Here is a 19,784-nt window from a genome sequence, read left to right on the forward strand (position 1 = left end):
TTGCGCACGTGCGCAAGTGTCTCGCAAGTGTCTCGATCCCATGACCCCGTATTTCAAAATGGAATCGAGACGCTTGCGCACGTGCGCAACATAGCGAACCTTTCGAGATACGGAGCCCTGGTCTCCAAGAAGTGTCCATACATACATCTGCGTGTGCTCACAGAATTTCTTGACTGGTAGCTGATCATGATTAAAAATAAAATGAGAAATGGGTTTTGCGGCAAAATAATGAATTACTGTTATCACATGCTTCCTGTTAGAACAGTTTTGAGTTAGGTCCTGATTATTGACGGCATCACCTAAATTTGCTGCGTGACAATTTTGAAGTAATAGTTGACCTATTAAACTATGTTTCACTGTGTACACTTGATTGATAGCAGAAGTAGATTGTGGCAGTCAGTGAGTTGGGGAGGGGGGCGTTTTACCCACTTAGCTCGTTAAAATCATTCAGATCCCGTGGTACAAGTATAAGGGATTTCAACCAAGCCAAAAATAAATGATAAAAAGTGTTCTGTTAGCAGCAGTTTAGCTACAGCTGCCATATATCCCTTCCTTTACTCCTCTTTGAATATAGACATTTAGGTCAACACTGTTGAATCATACAGTCTGCAGCCCGACGGCGTATCTATAAGTACCCCTGTAGGTGTACAACGGAAACAAAATTATTCCGACCACTGTATGTGTAAATATTACTCATGTTTGTTAAAGCGATACAGCATGTCATGCACAAGGTAATGAAGCATATTTTTAGTTACGAGCAATGGATTTAAAGCACATTTATCAACCGTGCAAGTCCAAAGATCACCGTGATATCAGTTGTGTAGACACGCATACCTGGATCAACACGTTTGCCTGAAGTGTCGCGGTAAAAGGAAAGTATAAGATTCAGATTGCGCTGGGTAAATACGACAAGACGGCCGATGTTAATCCCACCCATCTTTACATATAGTATGGTCAGGCAGCTTCACCAACGGAATACCTCATTTCTTCATTCACTTCCTTCTGCTTACTATACCGGTAGTAATACAAACACGACATTTAACAAATATGTATGATGGACACCCGTGTGTCCGTATGTCACTATCAGGTTAATAAATGTTTTGCTATTGACTTCCCCTCCACCTTGATTCAATGTTAAGCCTTGGTCACAACCGGCCGTACGGGCTCTTACGGACTGTTTGCGTCCAAATCATGCTCAGAATCTCAAGTCCCAGTGTGCTTAACTTATCAAGTTTATTTTCAAACTTAATCTGTATTTCAATAATTGAAATTGCCGGCTACGGGCCTGGGGATAAACAGTAAAATAGTGTAGTGGCGGGTTCCGTGGCTCAGTTGGTAGAGTTCTCACACGCGGCGTGAACGTTCTGTCCCCCACCCCTATACGACCTGAGAGGCGAGCTTCCAACTTCTCACGGCCCCACAAAAGAGACACAAATGTAAAAATTATCAACAAAGAATGTACATGATTGTCTTTATTCATCTATTTTGTTTATCATTTTAAAACATTTGATAACTTTGAAGGGTTAAATAATTCACGCCAGCGTTTAAAACCTTAAAACGAACTGAAAACAAACAATACTGGCAATTTAGCTTTATTTTAAATATCTTTAAGTGTTAGTCTAAACGACATTGTATTAAAAAAGCTTTAAACACATAAATCCTAATTGCGTATTTAATGAAAAACCAAATTATGTGTTTTGCTTTCGCTTCATATTGCCTTTAAATGAGTCAGCATGCTGAAATGAGATCCTGTTTTGTCATTAACCGGAAAATCCGGGTTTACAGTAAGTGGCACGTGTTGGGAAGGGGTTTCATTTTCTGTTTTCTAGTCCTTATTTGAAGCCGGTTCCTGTTATCAGGTTTACGCAGCTTTTAGCAGAAAGTAATACGGTAATTAATTAAAACTTTCAAATGCCTTACTTTTTAAATATTTATCATTTCAGACTTGCTAATTACAACATTGTAATCTCAGACACAAAGCCAGCTCACCTGGCAAACTTTTCTTATCGTTTTACGTGCTTAAAACAAAATATGATATTTTGGGGAAAGAATACATTCGTGTTGTGCGAATGTATTTGTTGTAAATATCGTCATACATCTTGAACTCAATCACGCGGTTTTCCAAAGAAATGAGATGCCATGGAAAGGAAAAAACAGGTTTTATAGGGGCTTGGAAACTTGATTCTGTAATTATAACTAAGTAAGACAAATAAAAAACAAAAGATATACAGCAGAAGCTTGACATATGGTCCTTATCGAACCCCTGTATCCTGCAGACTTTCGGAGAATTGTGTTGTACTGGCAGTTAACAGGATGTGATCACTTTGACTGCACCTTCACAGAGATACATGAATAACATGCATCGAAACAAGCAATTTTGTGTGTGTGTGTTTGATTGATTGTGTGTGTGTGTGTATGTGTGTGTGTTTAAGTATGAAGGCTGAAAAGGCGAAATAAAAGAACAGAGCACATATCCCAGTGCAGACACAACAATTATTTTTTTTAAGTTACACGGGTAGTAAGTTTACATGTCTGGTGAAATAGTTGTCGTGGATGAAATGGAGCGTACCCTAAAATTCAGGGCTCAGTATGTTTTGCTGTTTTAATAACATATATCAAAGATGAGATTACATTGACCTCTGAAACTGGGGGTGGATGGGTGGGTGCACAGAGTCCAGACGCACGTCCAACAACATTATATTCAAAAACTCACGAAAAAGAAAACAGTAAGTCTTGTGAAAAAGTTCCCAAAATGCACTTTCAATATCTAACAGAAAAGATAAATGTGTAACCTAGATTTGAGGCCACAATTAGTCAATAGTTTTAGGCGGATATTGCATAGTTTCCCTAAATCAAGATTCCATTGCCATTTTAATTATTATTTTGGAAATTTCTTCCTCAACTGCACGTTTCGCAGGCGGGGTTAATTTTTTTAGATCCGTTTCCGTTAAAACTTGGTCGATAAAACCGACAATCTTGCAAACTTTTTGTAGGGATAAGATAATATCAAAAAGATACTGAAACATTCATCAATATATAAGAAATAAACTTCGTCTTGATAACATAAAGGACGGGGCGGTGTTATTTGTTTGAAAGACAGCAAGCGTTCACGTGACGCCAGGGATAAGGTCACTAAAAGTGCTCGCATTTGTGTCACGGGCATGTTATTGAAATTAGTCTATTTTAAGTGCAAAGTGCAAAGTGCAAAGGAAAAAAAAAACAGGAACGCATTGCTTTATTATTAAATACAGTCGCGAATAATGAATACGGTCGTAAAATATAGGACCAGATATACTTATTAAGTCTTAAAATTTCAATAATGTAAATGTTAATTAAAAAATATACAGTAAATAATTCTTGTTATTATCAAAACCGTTTGTTAGGAAATGTGTGACAGAAAAATACTTTTTAAGACTCCTGTCAAATCATTGCTCCATTTAAGTTTTAAACTCGTCCGTATCCGCATTGCCTTTTATTACTAAACAGTACCAATGCACGGCAAAGAGCCCCATAGATTACAAATTTACTGAATGTGTTGATACTGGTAACGTTTGCCGTACTGGTACATGTAAGTCTCTCTCTCTCTCTCTCTCTCTCTCTCTCTCACACACACACACACACACACACACACACACACACACACAGAGAGAGAGAGAGAGAGAGAGAGAGAGAGAGAGAAGAAGAAGTAAGAAGTAAGAAAGTAGTAGTAAGAAGTGGACGCGAGACTTACAATCGGTCTGTGGATTGTTTGTTTACATCCGTTTTTGAAGGGGATAACTATGGCTACAGTACCGCCCGAAATTTCCCTTACTGACTCGGAGGGTCGCTGCGGGTTGCTCAGACGGCCTGGCTCGGTAACTATGGAAATAACATTGTCATCCATGCGCTGTTTGGTTTCTGTTTACAATAGTACCATGCCCTGTCCCGTCGGGTAATTATCGTAACAAACTTTCTGCTAACAAAAGAGCCTAACCCTAGCTCGCTGAGATAAAGATCGAAGCTGAGCGTGATCGCAATTCAGTGTTCGCCTAAGCGTTAATTGACCTTTAGTGCGCGGTGGCTTCACTCTACTTTGAACACTCTACTCTGATAAGGAGATTTTAAGTAAAAGAACTTGCAAACAGTGATTTTAAAAAGTCACTTTATCAAAAAGATTCGGTGATGAAAGCAACTTTGTAGCTATGAATTGATTGAATTCACATAAATTTGATTAAATGAAATCATGAATGCATGAAAGATCAAATAAAACACTACTCGTACTTGTACATGTAATATTTATTAGGCTTCAAACCGTCTTTGCTACATACATATTATAAACACGATTGAAATTTATTTTTATAGTAGGTCCTTATATTTCTATTAGCTTTGTTCATGGATGAAATACATTTTTTTCAAAAAGACTTGTCAGTTGTTTGAGTAATAAACATTGTGTAGACCTTATCTTTAATATAATTCAGTCTATATTTGCATAGATGATCTCTCCCATCTACACCCGTAACATGTCTGTCCTTTTATATTCGTTCTTCAACACTAAACAATATTCCCTTTAAGTGAATACAAAAGTCATACTTACTGTAGATCGATCTATCTCCAAATGGATTCTCGCTGAATTGCAATCAACTTAAGCAGTATAGACGTATGGCATTCCTACTGAAACTATTAGGAGGTAATAAAAACGATCGTTCAGAAGCTTCAGTTGGCGTGCCAGACATCTAAGCCGCTAAGGCTAAAAGTGATTTCGCGAGAAAACCTTTGTGGATGGAGCGATCCTGTTTGATCGATTTAGGTATGGGAACCTTTAATTTAGTCATTCATTTTTTTTTTTAATTTCTAAATGACTAACCGAATTTTTGAAACTTATACAATACACCGTAACGGTAAAAATTATGTGTACATTTATACCATATACCAGTTGAATATCACGCTAAATTTAGTGTTAAATTACAATAGACGAGTGTGACAATTACACGGTAGGTAAACGCATATAGTATCTATAGAATATAAATAAGAAAGAGAAAGAAGTAGGTAAACGATTGCCAGCGGAATATATTGATTGGCTTAATCCCCCAGTCGTCTAGGTTGGCACTCCTCTTTGGAGTACTTATGTAAACGACCTGTCTCTTGTGGCGAATTGTCTATTTGATCACTAGATTTTAGTTTCACGAGTTAGCTGCACGTTGAACCAGTGTCAGTTGTTATTTCATTTAATTTGCTGTGTCGCGTGGTCAACAATTGAACGAAATATTATACGTTTGAGCATGGTCAACATACCACTTTTCCTCTTTTTTATGTCAAAGAGAACTTTTGTAAATGTTATGCATATAGTATTTATAGAAAATAAATAAGAAAGCGGAAGGAAACTTGGCAGAAAATCCAACAACTTACAAAGTAAAGTAAAGTAAAACTTCATAAAGTAAATGTAACGACAAAAGCATAAATATATGACCCTAGGCTTATCAGAAAGTTACTTGGTCTAAAGAAGCATATGCTTGGGTATACTTTTAATCTTAAAAGCTAATCTAATGTTGAGCCAGCGACAATGAATTTGTAAAGGGATAACAAACAGAATCCTCCCCTCAATAAGGGGTGCCGGGGGAGATCAGCATTGGTCAGAACTGTGCCGGAAGGGTGACGCCAAGTGGTGTAAGACGCGAAGCTGAGTGGTCAGCTAAAAATTATAAGTACGCGTCTGGCATTTAATGGCATCTTGCAATATCTTTCCAAAAAGAAAAGAGAATTCAGGTGAGCCGATCACAAAGCTGAAAGGTAATTAAGACTAGCTCTAAGTTACTAATAATTGACATTATTATGCAATACTCAGTTGGAAAAGCTATTCTGACAGGTAGATAAGATATAACATGACCAGTTTCTCAAGGCTATTGCTTTGCAGGCTGAGGAAATTGATTGCCAGTCTCTTACCTCAGATAAGAGGCTGTCATTATTATTATTATTATTATTATTATTATTATTATTATTTGTAACAGACTAGTGCACTCTGTGGCCAGAAAATATCAATAAGCCATGATTAAGGAAAGTGATTGCAGTAATCAATTTCAAATTTTAGATATTGCATAGTAAGCTTATCTTTTTCAACACCGGTCGTGTTCACAAAAGGCTGTTAATGTCACAGAGAGAAAGTAAAAAATACCCGAGAGAGAGAGAGAGAGAGAGAGAGAGAGAGGGAGATAGAGAGGGAGGAAGAGATTGAAAACTAACTTCTTCAACAGTGGTTATGATATACAGAATACACAGCCTTAGGCTAAACGAAATGTAGATCTATATCTTTCACTTTGATGCTGTATACTTATCCTCTTGCTTCAAAAGTTTTTACGGTTTACAGATTACACACCCTTTTATTTATCTAATTACTTATTTATTTTAGTCAAAGTTTGTTTTAAAGACAGATAAATAACGCACCATATGGTTTTCTGCACCGCTTACTTCGTTGAATTATTTAGGAATAAAAAAAAACAGTGTTTTAGCGATAAATGGTCTCCTTTGTCTTCATGGAAATGTGAGATTTTATAATTCATGCTCTCCTTGTGCGATTGAAGGTACCAATAAACAAATTAAATGCGCTGTAATTACCTTTTTTGGATGTTTTTATTATTATTATTATTATTATTATTATTTTTTTTTTTTTTTGTTATAAAATCAAGGAGGAGAAAAAATACGGCTTATTTAATGTAAACCTTAAAACGGGCGGAATAGATAACACATCCGATGTTCGTATTGCCAGCATGGAGCGAGCTTATTATGAAAAAAAAAAAAAAAACAATAAGGAATAGAGCTAATTTTTATCTTGCACCATTTCCAGCCATGTTTAGCAAGTCAAAAAAATAAGGATCAAAGACATATCGTTGACAAAGATGCCCGATGTTTGATAACGGTATTTAAACTGGTATTTACAAATAATAGTACCGTCCAGAGTATCGTACGTCTACATTAATGGAGATATATGTAATAAAGTTTTTTGAGGCCCTAGAAAAATCAGGTTATGTAAATATAGATGAACATATCCTTAGTCTAAACAAAATTTGTAAGTTGGTTAAGAAGCGACGACTTTAATATCGATAGACAAATTTCATTTTTCAAATATATTTCAGATATGGTTAATTCTATGGTAAATAGGACTTGGAATTAAAAAAAAACTTTTTTCAAATGGGTATGCCAAATTCAAAGTGAACGTGATTTGAAAGTATAATAGTAACAACAAGGATTTCCCTGCGGTACATTGCATAATTTTTCTGCATAAGACACCAATAGACATACCCAATACATTTTTCTCTGATATTATCTCTGTTATAAAGGGGATGAATTCTAAGTTTTGTGCTCTGGATCCCATGCCAACATATATAGTGAAAGAGTGTATTAGTGTGTTATCTCCTGTTCTCCTGAGATTAGTAAATCTGTCTTTCTCAACAGGTACCTTTCCATCAAACTGCAAAACTGCAATTGTTAGACCATTACTGAAAAAGCAAGGGCTGTGTAAAAATGTCCTGAAAAACTATAGGCCACCCGCACGAAAACGAAGTAGATACTCCAGCGCAGTAGACTACTGCAATCATACTGCAAACATGCTTCAACTCTGCTTCGATGTGGGAGCTAATTAGCATATTTGAAACATGCTTCTATCATGCTGCTAATCTACTGCATTAATGCTCCTCCTCTGTACAACCCTTTGTAAATTTTGAAGTAGAATTGCAGTAGGCTATACTGCATTTCTACTGCAAATATGCTCCACACCACTACTGCGTTAATGCTTCATTGCTACTTCGATACTACTTCATTTTCGTGCGGGCAATATCAAATCTACCCTTTTTAGGTAAATTTCTTGAAAAAATGGCATGTTCCCAACTAAGCAGCTATCTATCTGACAAGAAACTCTTTGGGAAATTCCAGTCTGCCTATAGAGAAGGCCACAGCACTGAGACAGCTCTACTTCGAGTCCACAACGACATAATGCTTGCCCTGGATAAACAAAGAGATGTCGTTTTAGTTCTTCTAGACCTTTCAGCGGCTTTCGATACCATAGATCATAATATTCTTCTTCACAGGTTGCAGCATCGTTTTAGAGTGAATGGACTTGCACTTAGTTGGTTTACCTCTTACCTGAAAAACAGAACACAAAGGGTTTCAATAGAGTCGGTTTTATCTCAGCCAGTTAACTTGGAGTATGGTGTCCCACAAGGGTCTGTGTTAGGTCCGATCCTATTTTCATTGTACATGTTACCTGTAGAAGATATCATACTAAAGCATGGTCTGAACACTGTTATTTTTGCAGATGACACACAAGTATATATTACATGCAAGAGCAGCCAGTCTGCAACAATCACTTCTATGGAGACTTGTCTTGCAGAGATTCGAGAATGGATGAAAGTGAACATGTTGGCTTTAAATGATAGTAAGACTGAGTTGATATGGTTTACATCAAGGTTCAAGGCAAATAGAGTTGGTATGAAATTAAATTTTGAAACACATTCAAAAACAAATCCCATTTTGTCGAGAAAAAAATCTAACAAATGTATTTTATTTGTCTAATTGTTATCGGTTTGATTCAGGAAGAAAAATTACCTACATACGGGGGATAAAGTGAGGCGCATAATAATCCGTTCATGACTATCATCTGGTGCCATTTTCTACTTGCCTATATGATTTATACAAAACTTGTTGCTTTTAGCTCGTTTTAAAAAAAAAAATACCCACGAGGTTTAGAATATCCATGAGTAATGAATTGACTGACCCAAAACCTGCACTTTTATGTAACATTTCAGATAATACAAAGAAGGGTTTCTAAGTGACCGGTGCCATGGCAACAGAAAGGATATACACTTACACTGACCGAGGGGATTTCTTTCGCATGAGCACTGTAACTGTAGATCATGCCTTGAAGGTCTTGCAAGATGTTCTTCAGAAAGAGCTCGAAACCAAATATCCCAATGTATTTGACTTCAGCACGGGGTTGTTAAATGGGGTGCTTGGTGATAGAACTGTCGAGACTGTACTGTTTAGATTATCACCAAAGATCTTTAATCGCCACCAACGGGAACAGCTGTATCCCGCTGGAAACCCCTCCACATCAGTAACTGTTGGTGATTTAGACCTCACACTGACTGTGCTTTTGTTGAGGAACATCACCTCGTTGAACCCTTGCCCTCGGTTGAATGCATTGGACAACCCTTCTGACACAGACACATCAAAAGAAGCCACCATAGGACGAATTGAAAGATATCATAATACTGTGTATGGACATGCAAACAAAGCAGCGATCAACGATCAAGATTTCAGAACATATTTTTCAGAGTTAAAGTTCAATATCTTGGTTCTCTCTAGTAGGTTCACAAATGAGAATTATGATGTCATCTTGTCTAAACCTCTCGATGCTGCTTTATTGGCTAGAGGCCAGAATATTCATAAAGAATGGTATTATTATGACAAAAAAGTGAAAGATGAGTTGATGAGTCTGAAAGCTTCAATGGAGAAAATCCCAAATCTTGAGAGCTATATAGAACAGATTCAAAGAAGAAGTGAAGACACTGTTCTCAGAGAGATGAGAAGTGAAACGCAGAGAACACATGATAAACTTGAGGAAATCGGATTCACATTAGAACAAAACGCTCAGATTACAGAAGGTACGTATCTTAAGTCCCAACATTTTTTTTTTTTTTTTTGTACATAAATTCAAGAACAATGTAGTTATATTCTTTGTAATTAAATATAACACATATTATTATTTTTTACTTAACAATGATGAGAAAATTATCAATTTGGATATATTTACAGCTGTTATTGTTTATTCTGAAATCTTACAAAGTACAGTGTTGTGTATTTCTATCAAACAGTGTTGTCAAGTACGCAAGAGGACCCTGCTGTTCCTTCATCCCAACTCTTTAATCCTTCGTCATCAACAGAAAAGGAAATTACTCAGTCTGCAAAGTCTAGTCCTACAAGTGTTGATATGGGAACTGTTGCAGGTACATGGACAGTTCATCAGTGCGTGGATGTGTGAAAGATATTCACACTATTCACAGCCATATAGTGACATTTTTCAAAAGTTCTTTGTTGTCAACATAGTGATAGGAAAGTCACAGTGGTTTTTTTTTATACGATATTGATATGATTAGATGCAAGTTTTGGATTTTGTTTTATGGATTTAAGTGTTGAGATTACATAATGTATGTAATAAAATATTAAATTAATATTTAAAAATGCCTAAAGTGCAAATTTATGTTTTTGACAAGTGATATCTGTGTTGAAGTTGTTACGCTTATTTACCTAAACACAGAAAACGTTTTTTTTTTTTTTTTCTTGCAGCCAGCAAACTCCATACAATCAAACCAGACATCCACTATCAGGTATATTCATATTAATATATTTTAACTCGAAATTTTGATAAAATGATTACACGAATGTTCACCCTGAAACGTAGATAAAACATGTAGTACAAAAACGTAGATATTAAAATACTTTAGTACACGTCTGTACCCACTTTCTATGACAAATAACATACTATATGTTTACTTGAGCTTGATTTTTTTTTTATGATTTAATAAAAAAAATCCTGATATCAGCTTTAATAGATTTTGGATTTATCTCAATTTTGCAGGCACCTGTAATGAATCTAACACACGAAATCCTTTTGGTACAAATGGGTCCCCTGCTGATAAAATATGTACAAGTTGCCGACATTATCCTGGGCATGGTAGACAGGAGAATCCTTAGGGAACGTAATGCAGACAAATTAATGGCTCACAAAACAAAACAAGATCAAGCCTTTGAATGTCTTCGTATTTTAACAAAACGTGGTCCTACAGCATTTGGAACCACGGTTGAAGTGTTGAGAAAACACAAGAAAGAACTTGCATACCAAATAGCAGAAAAAGCGACTGCTTGCAGTAGTAAAAACCCTACAGCAAATGTCAACATCGATCACATGAGCCAGATACAGCGCCTTCCCTGGGACCCCGACGACACCATGCACATGGACGATGTCTATGTTAACCTGCAGTGGGAACAAGATGAAAGGAAACCTGCAGTTACTAGTTCTGATCCAATCCATAGCTATACATTAATATTTAAATATGCCAAACAAGGGAAGTCACCAAAGAGAATATTTATAAGAGGAATGGCAGGCACCGGCAAAACCACTTTCACACAGAAGATGGCAACAGACTGGGCAAACGCCACACTGGGTTTAGGAGAATGTGATGGAGTACTTTCGAAATATAAACATATTTTAATGTTAAATGTACGCAGCAGTAAGCCTTGCAAAACACTAAAAGGGGCAATTGAATCGCAAATCACCCTTTCTACAGAAAAGAGGAAAGCAGTGACAGATGAAATCATGCAAGCTCTCGACTTTGACACTGACCATGTTCTACTGGTCTTTGATGGTTATGATGAATATGATATCAACACTTCCAAAGATATCACAGACATCATTTACCGTAAACGATACCAGGATGTGTGCACCGTCATCACAACACGTCCATGGAAGGCAGGGGAACTGATGAACAGACGAATAATGGACAGTGCGTGTGGAATCACCGTCCATTTAAAGAATCTGGAGTCAAAAAAGCGTCACTTTCTTGATTGTCAGAAGAAGTCATGGTCAATAAGGAATAATCTCGTGGGCTACGTGATGGAAAAGAAGTCGATATCCTTGGTGAAGACCCCATTACTGCTGCTGGTCAGGAACCTTCGCCATGTGCCAGGGCTGGAACATTTGAGGCTAGACAGTGGATCCATGCAGGGGCCCAGGGGTACGTGTCCTAGGGGCGAAGATAACACAGAATATGAAGCAGGACTGAGCCAAGGTGTGAATCACACCACAATGCTGCCACACTTCCCATTCACTGGAAATCAGCTGGTGCAGTACTGTGGTATCAGCCGGCCACTGATTACATTAAATTCTCTCGAAGGTGAAAAGGGTTGGAGTAAATGCTTGTCAGAGAACTTGGAAAGCAAGAACAAGAAGACTTCTTGCCATCATACATACCAGTCAGATTACACATTGCTATCAAAAATGAGTACACAAGAGAACACAGTAACATTTGATCCTGAATTTGATCGTCATACACTGACGTCATCATTGCAGAATAGAGTTAAGGCATTTTTTAATCAGGACAGAATGCAACAGAAAGAAGAGATACAATGTACGAAAGATAAATGCACGAAAGAAAATGCGGACGAGAAAGACGATCCCGATATCTACAGCCAAGTTTTAGCTTTTCTTCACAATGATTTGTTTCGGCATTCAACAAGCTTCATTCCAGGAGGGACAAGCATGCTTTTATATCCGGCACATCTTCACGAGTACTTTCGTCAGTCGGCACAAGGCCCACCCTTTCGTATGGGGGAAGAATACTGCTATGAAGCAGTTCGACTGTCCACTTTTAAAGACTTGCCCAGTTCGGTCCCGGTACCAGCAACGCGACTTGCACGGTCAGGGTTCCATTACACTGGAAACAGTGATGAGGTAGCATGTTTTAGCTGTGGAGGGAGACTTAAGGAGTGGACCTATGGAGACAATCCATTTGTGCGACATCGCAATTTCTTCCCAGATTGCCCACTTATGAAAGGGACTGAGACAAAGAATGTTCCCCTGTTCCAAACAGATGATGCTATTTCTAATGGCAACATAGGAGCCAACGAAGATCCTTTCCCAAACTTAGCAAGATCTACACCGTGTGACCATGTTGACAGTGCGTCCTCGCTACTGTCAAGCCAGCAGGCACTATCCAGGTCACTGGGCATTATTTCTCCAGAGGTCGCCACCCCCCAGATCACTCATGCCGGGGTTGCCAGTGGTGTACGCTCTAACGAGAACACATCTGCCCCCTTAACTCCACCAAATGCAACTCATCTGCCTACATGCATCCCTTCATGGATGAGAAATGAGTCTGATCGCCTAGCAACTTTCGTCAGCTGGCCCACTGGAGCAAGTGTCCGACCCAGAGACTTGGCAAGAGCTGGTTTCTTCTATCTGGGCACGGAGGACCGGGTACAATGTGCCTTCTGTGAGGGGGTATTAAGGAATTGGGAACTAGGTATGATTACTTTTTATCGCTATGAACGTGATTGTATATATCCCTGCCAGTTCTGTGTAAATGGTTGAAGCAGGAAAATATAATAATAATAATAATAATAATAATAATAATAACAATAATAATAATAACAATAATAATAATTTATTCAGTTTTTCAAGGCCTCCGGTCCATAATAATAATAATAATAATAATAATAATAATAGTAAAGTCCATGTGAAGTATTAAGGGTTATTCATTTTTATCAGTGATCCAAATTTCCTTTTCTTAATATGAAAGCATTAAATAAAGAAGCAGCTAGACTAGAGATTTTTTTTTTTTTTTTTGTGGTCATTAATCTTTTAAAAAAAAATTTAGTAGGGTTATTCACTTGCAGATATTTTTCTCTTAATTCTGTATATGCTACTCATGTCATTAAAAATGGTATTCGTCTTCAACATCATAAATATTGTTTTTTACAGATTAAACAGAGTCTATTGCATCTTTCTATACCTCTCAATCTACCGCTCTCAATATTTAGTATGTGATTTGCGCATCTGAATCTTGCTAGTGAGATTCTATGTTTTACATTTTTAACGCTTAATAAGTAACACTCTAGTGTTAACGTACTCTTAAATAATGAATAAGCAGGAAAAGGGCCACTCATATGTATGAATATGAAGAATTCCTAAATTTATCAAAACAATTCAAGCTCTAAACCTTTAAAACTGATGCAATATTGTCACGACAGATTAGCTGTAAACATTGATCATTATTGTAACTTAAATGCTGGTTTTAGCAAAGCATTCGTGGTTGTTGGATTTAAAACGCACAATACTCTTCAGCGTCAGAATGATGAAATAAATCACGAACGGTCAGACATTAACATATGTTTTAGGTGACCAACCAATGCAGGAACACCGCAAATATCTTTCCACCTGCCCGTTCGTCCTAGGATTGGAAGAACCAAGCACAGCTCTTCCTCTTGCTGTGTCAGAATCACAAAGACAAGCTGTGGGAGGCAGTACAACAGGATCACATAGTAAGCATGAGTAAACAATAATTCTAACACATCGTCATAAACGTTACCGCAAGGACATGATTTGAAAGACCTAGTTAAGCATATTCATGTGGTGCAATGTAATGCATATTGACCGAATCAGAGTATACCCCCGATGTTGATACTATATGGAATTTGTACCCTAAACGAATGTTTTTTTTTTAAATCGAGAAATGCGTTCAGGTACTACATAATGGGCGAGAAGAATATCTTAAGGCGAAGCAATAAAAAATAAACTCTGTAATATCTGTATTACCCTAAGGCCCGGGCGTGTCATGCTCTGTTCCGTGTATTCCTGGATTCGTACGCGTCGTTTCCCAGCACGCAGCACAGCGCAGCCTATTGTTTCTGCTCGAGTCGTGGTTCATAGTGCATTGCATCTAGAATGCAGGTTAGTGCATGACGCCAACCACAGATATTAAATGTCGTTACACTGTCATTACTTATCAAGACGATCACTAAAACTTGTCTTTACATGTTTTCTCCCCATAGATGCCACAACTGGAGCCACACTAGGAATACTAACAGCGAGACCTAGACACGAGAGATACGCCACTGAACAGGCCAGAGTTCGGACCTTTGTTAACTGGCCGCCATCTCGTATTCCGCGTCCTGAAGCTCTCGCCAGGGCCGGCTTTTTTTACGCCGGTAAGTCCACTTTATATTTTAATAAAATATATTCCTTAAATTATTACTTATCAATATATCACATATCCATTGATGTTGGCAAATTTATTTAAAAAAACGAGACACCTCGATATAATGCATCTGCAATAAACTATAACGCCACTTTTTAAAGCACATCAGCATCCCACAATATCAAAGTCACACTATATGTGAAGTATGTACAGATGACAATGTACTCCAACGTGCAATCCACAGCTCTCACGATATTTTTAGATTGTCGTTAATAATAAACTGATCCCTGATGAATAAAAGTGGACAAGTTGTAGTCTTAATAAGAGGAGTAACAGGACCCATTAATTTATTATTTATTTATTTATTTATTTATTGTTAATAACAGGTTTTGGTGACAACGTGAAATGTTTCTTCTGTGACGGAGGACTGAGGAATTGGGAACCTCAAGACGACCCTTGGGTTGAGCATGCGCGTTGGTTCCCGCGTTGTGATTTTGTTCGTCAGTGCAAGGGGGATGTTTTTATACAAATTATTAAGGAAGAAAGTTCGCCAAACAACCCGGTAAGCATATATTTAATCACAACATTCACTGTGATGAAGATATAAACAAACTGTTTAGGGTAGATGACGTTTAAATAATTGGTGTAACTTGGAGTAGGAGATGTCTGATTTTCATTTTAATAATGATAATAATCAAGATAACTGACGTGACGTACATTATTATACTTGATGAAAATAAAGGGGAAATTGTCTTTTGGTTGTTAACCTGCATACCATTTTAGCAACTGCCATATACATTGATTATGCTTTTTTATATAGATTGTTCACGGTAAATATTGATTTATTCAATTTAGCCTCCCCATGCTCAAACGCAAGGACAAAGAGCACAAGGTTAGTTATCCATTGCTTTCTGACCAAAAAACACAATTATCATTTACCCAGGCCATGTGCCTTGCAAGGTTTTTAAAGTTTTGAAGCAGCAGTTACTCGCCTTTATAGATAGTCAGTATTGTTCTTCACAGAATTAGGAAATTTGTTAAATTTGTATATATGAACAAGTCCTTATTGTTCTTATTTGTGATTGGTGCCCATCAAACACTCAACAACTTGGAACAAAACATCACCATATGCTTGAAAAAATGACTGAGCAAGCTTCTTGTCTCATCACGTGATCAGAACTCTGTCTGTATACAGGTGCGTCAGGCAGTTACCACGTAGAGGCCCGGGAGATCAAAGCCCGCCTGGACACCCCGACAGTGCAGGCGGACTTAGATATGGGTTTCAGACGAGATACAGGGCGTCATGATATCGAACATAGTTTGAGGGACACTGGAGATGATTTCCCCAGTGTAGCGAGTTTACTAGATGTCATTTTGAATATTGAGGATGAGATGAACCGGCAGGCGGCGCAAGGTGCGGCGGCGGTGTCAGTAATTCCCCAAGAGGAACCTGGTCAACAGACACTTAACCCAGCTCTGTCTGAAGTACCAGCATCTGTGACAACCCAAAAAACATCTCGAACGCAGAATTCGGGTACATGTCTGAGCTAATAACACTCCGATATGATTACTTGCGGTTAGATTATATAAAATATACACAGAGTTTATAAAACTAGACCAAAAAGTTCAGAAACATCGTTATTTTGAATGATTATGAAATAATAATAGGTGCTAAGGTAAATATTTTAACCAAATGTTTGTGGATGGATGACAACTGGCATACCTGAATCATCTTTACAAAATCAGAGCTGATCAGACTTGATGTAAAATTTCATTTCATTTTAGAGAAACAATCTAAAAAAGACAATAAAAAGAAAAAGAAGAAGCAAGACGCTCCGGTAGCAAAGGAAAGTGGCGACAAGGGTGAGCACTAGGCTTTTGATCTCTGTTTGATGTGTGTCAATGTCCAATGATATAAAACTAATATCGAGGTCAAACTCATAATGCGGGTGTCAGATACTAAGTAATCGTGAATTAGTTTGTACGTCGTAGGAAATAGGCATACATATAAAAAAGCAAAACTTACTGAAAAAAAAAAAAACTCATTTCCTTTTTTTTTCAACTAAACAGTTCAAATATCATTATCATTTGTAAACTATCAACGCACTCGAATTGCAGCTACAGGACGACTGGTATATATCGTTTATGTTGTTTACAATAAGAAGCATCCTGAAGCACTTGATGAATGATTTAAAAAGAATTGCAAACGTCTTTATTTGTGTCCTTTCCCTTGTCTGAATGTTATATCATTATCAACAACTGTTTTGAAGTAAGTGTTGCCAACTATATTTCAGAGACCAAGTCTTTGCTTGAGGAAAACAAAAGACTGAAAGAAGAGCGCATCTGTAAGATATGTATGGATGAAGAAGTTAGCGTGGTATTTCTGCCGTGCGGCCATCTTGTCGCCTGTGTCCAGTGTGCGCCTGCCTTGAGGAATTGTGCCATTTGCAGAACAGCCATCAAGGGCACGGTTAGATCCATATTAAGTTAATCTTTATGTAATATTGGCTAGGAATAGCAATGATTTTATCCAAACTGCACTTTCAACTTAATATCTAAATACTAAGCTGAAGGAACTACGTATCACATTCACAGATTCAATGACATTTCCTGATCACATATTGCAAAGTGTAGTAACACCCGCACGAAAATGCAGTGGTATCGAAGTAGCAAAGAAGCATTGTAGCCTACTGCAATTCTACTTCAAAAATTACATAGGGTTGTACAGAGGAGGAGCATTAATGCAGTAGATTAGCATCATGATAGAAGCATGTTTCAAATAGGCTAATTAGCTCCCACATCGAAGCAGATCGAAGTATGTTTGCATTAGTCTATCGCGCTGGAGTATCTACTTCGTTTTTGTTAAGAAGGTTTTGCACCTACAAACTACAGATGTCAAAACTATGGCATAGAACGACTATCATAAAGATCATAATAAAGAAAAACGTAATTTATTAACTATCTCACTCGCTATTTTTACAGCTTTTAAAGTAAAAAAATTACTCAAAAGTGAATTGTATGCCTTTTTTCCATATTAAACGTTTTAATGCACTATTCTTTATTCAATTATAACACTTGAATAGAATGCAGATTGATTTTATTTATATGAATATTAATCTGACTTGACTTACTACGTGTGGCTAGTGCCCTATTACATTTTTTTAATATTGCAAGCAAACCTCTGGTGTAAAAATGTGTGTACTATGTTTATTTATGATTTTTTAGAGTTTTCCTTATTGTAACTTTACAGATTTCAGAAATTGATCTATGCATTGTCATTATGATAAAAATCGTGCGAAACGGGCGATATTAGCATGGCACTTAATATTTTTAGTTATGACAATTATAATTATTTTTCCTAATCAATATATACTGTTTTATTAATTATACAGCATGTTTATTTGCGTCTATAGTATCTATTACAAACCACTTTATGATAATTATTATAAATTGTATATTGTGTTAACCATGATTATTAGCTTGTTGTATTTAACTAACTTATGAATGATAGTGTTTGTATTCACTTTTTTTAATGATGATGTTTTTTAAACGTGTATCTTAGTATTTATTATATTTCATTTTGCAGAATCTCGCGAACGGTGTATAGCATTTACGTTGATGTCAACATTGAAACCATGCCATACCCGTGTATAAGCTTTTTTTCAAAGTTATGTAAATGTGCTGTTATAAATGATTTATACTACAGTCTAAAGAGAGACGAATTATCTAATTAGGATTTCGTTTCATTTGATCAATGAATGACTTGAGTTGATGTGAGATCAGATGTTTGATTTTTTAGACGAGCAGTTGGACATCATTATTTGATGATATCAGAAAATTATATAGCATATGTGTTGCATAAAATGTAACTTGGTATCAATAAACGTACTAATCAAGACATATACAATGTAGATATAATATTGATATTGAGCATTATTAAGTATGAATGTTGATAACGATGCACTGCATAATCGATTTTGACGACTTATTACTAAAATTATGAGGAATGCAAGATATTCTAGTCTCATGATAAGCATAATAGCACATTGCTCTATTTGTAAATACATTGAGCCTTAATGCATAGATTTGTGTAAGTTATAACTTACTACATAATAAAATAAATATATGATAAAATAATTTTTGGTAATTTACGTTATTATATTTGTATTTTCTTTGTTTTAAATAATGAAAAAAATGAGTAAGCGTATGTTGTAAAACTGTTGAAAAAAGGGTGTACATAATAAAGGTAATGGCTTACACCCTCACTAATTGCAGATAGTATGTAAAAAATCAAATGAGTAGAAGAATGTAGAATCATTGAGTGTAAGTTAAATTTCTTAAAGAGCCAACACGTGTAGAAATTGTTTTCTTAATAGGAATATATGGAACCTGTCAAAGCTATATACAGTTTTATTTGATTGGCTGATTTCTCAATGAATTTGCATGTTTCAGCCGCCACATGTTAAACACATGCACATTTAGGATGGATATAGCCCAAGCATGAGTAATTCAAATATATTATATGTTTAATTGAAATCTACCTCTGTGGAGCAGCATGCGGGCATTGATTTTTTTTTTTTTTTTTTTTTTTTTTTTTTTTTTTTTTTTTAACTCCAAAACTACATCCGTGGAGCAGTACGCCAACATTGCTTTTTTCTTGTTTACTCCAATGCTACATTTGTGGAGTATATTGGAAGTATCCTATGCCCGACAGTGCAGTGCAGCATAAGCATAATGCTTTTTCTCTACTTTACCGGAGTAATTAGCTAACTTCGTGGACTGATGATGAACGTTAGGAATAAGTCACGAATCCCACGAATATTTGCCGAAGCAAGCACGGAGGGGAAATACCACGGAATGTCGATAATACAACATTGGTCAAAAAGGTTGTCTCACATCCAGTTTCAGTGTTTTTATTTATAAATGATCACAACACAGGAGTTAATTGCTATGAATGGCAATTTTCTTTCCCGATACCATAACTAACATGATTAGTGGTACAGAAAATACAAACTAGCGGTGAATATATTCATATGTTATATCACTTATTCACATTTATTA

At 36.6% G+C, this 19,784-nt stretch overlaps 1 protein-coding gene across 1 annotated transcript; it reads left to right on the forward strand.

Annotated features, from left to right (window-relative positions):
• Positions 1–8,809: 8,809 nt before the first annotated feature.
• LOC106155253 (uncharacterized) lies at positions 8,810–17,652 on the forward strand. The gene is made up of 11 exons (XM_087014108.1): positions 8,810–9,632; positions 9,843–9,974; positions 10,315–10,355; positions 10,607–13,049; positions 13,924–14,067; positions 14,578–14,733; positions 15,110–15,285; positions 15,579–15,615; positions 15,919–16,257; positions 16,509–16,586; positions 17,018–17,652. Exons 1-11 carry the CDS (start codon positions 8,810–8,812, stop codon positions 17,212–17,214), a joined length of 4,566 nt encoding a protein of 1,521 aa, XP_086870234.1. The 3' UTR covers positions 17,215–17,652.
• The last annotated feature ends 2,132 nt before the right edge of the window (positions 17,653–19,784 follow it).

Source organism: Lingula anatina, chromosome 5 (assembly GCF_051362555.1).
Source record: "Lingula anatina isolate TDL-2025a chromosome 5, LinAna3.0, whole genome shotgun sequence".
NCBI lineage: Eukaryota > Metazoa > Brachiopoda > Lingulata > Lingulida > Lingulidae > Lingula > Lingula anatina.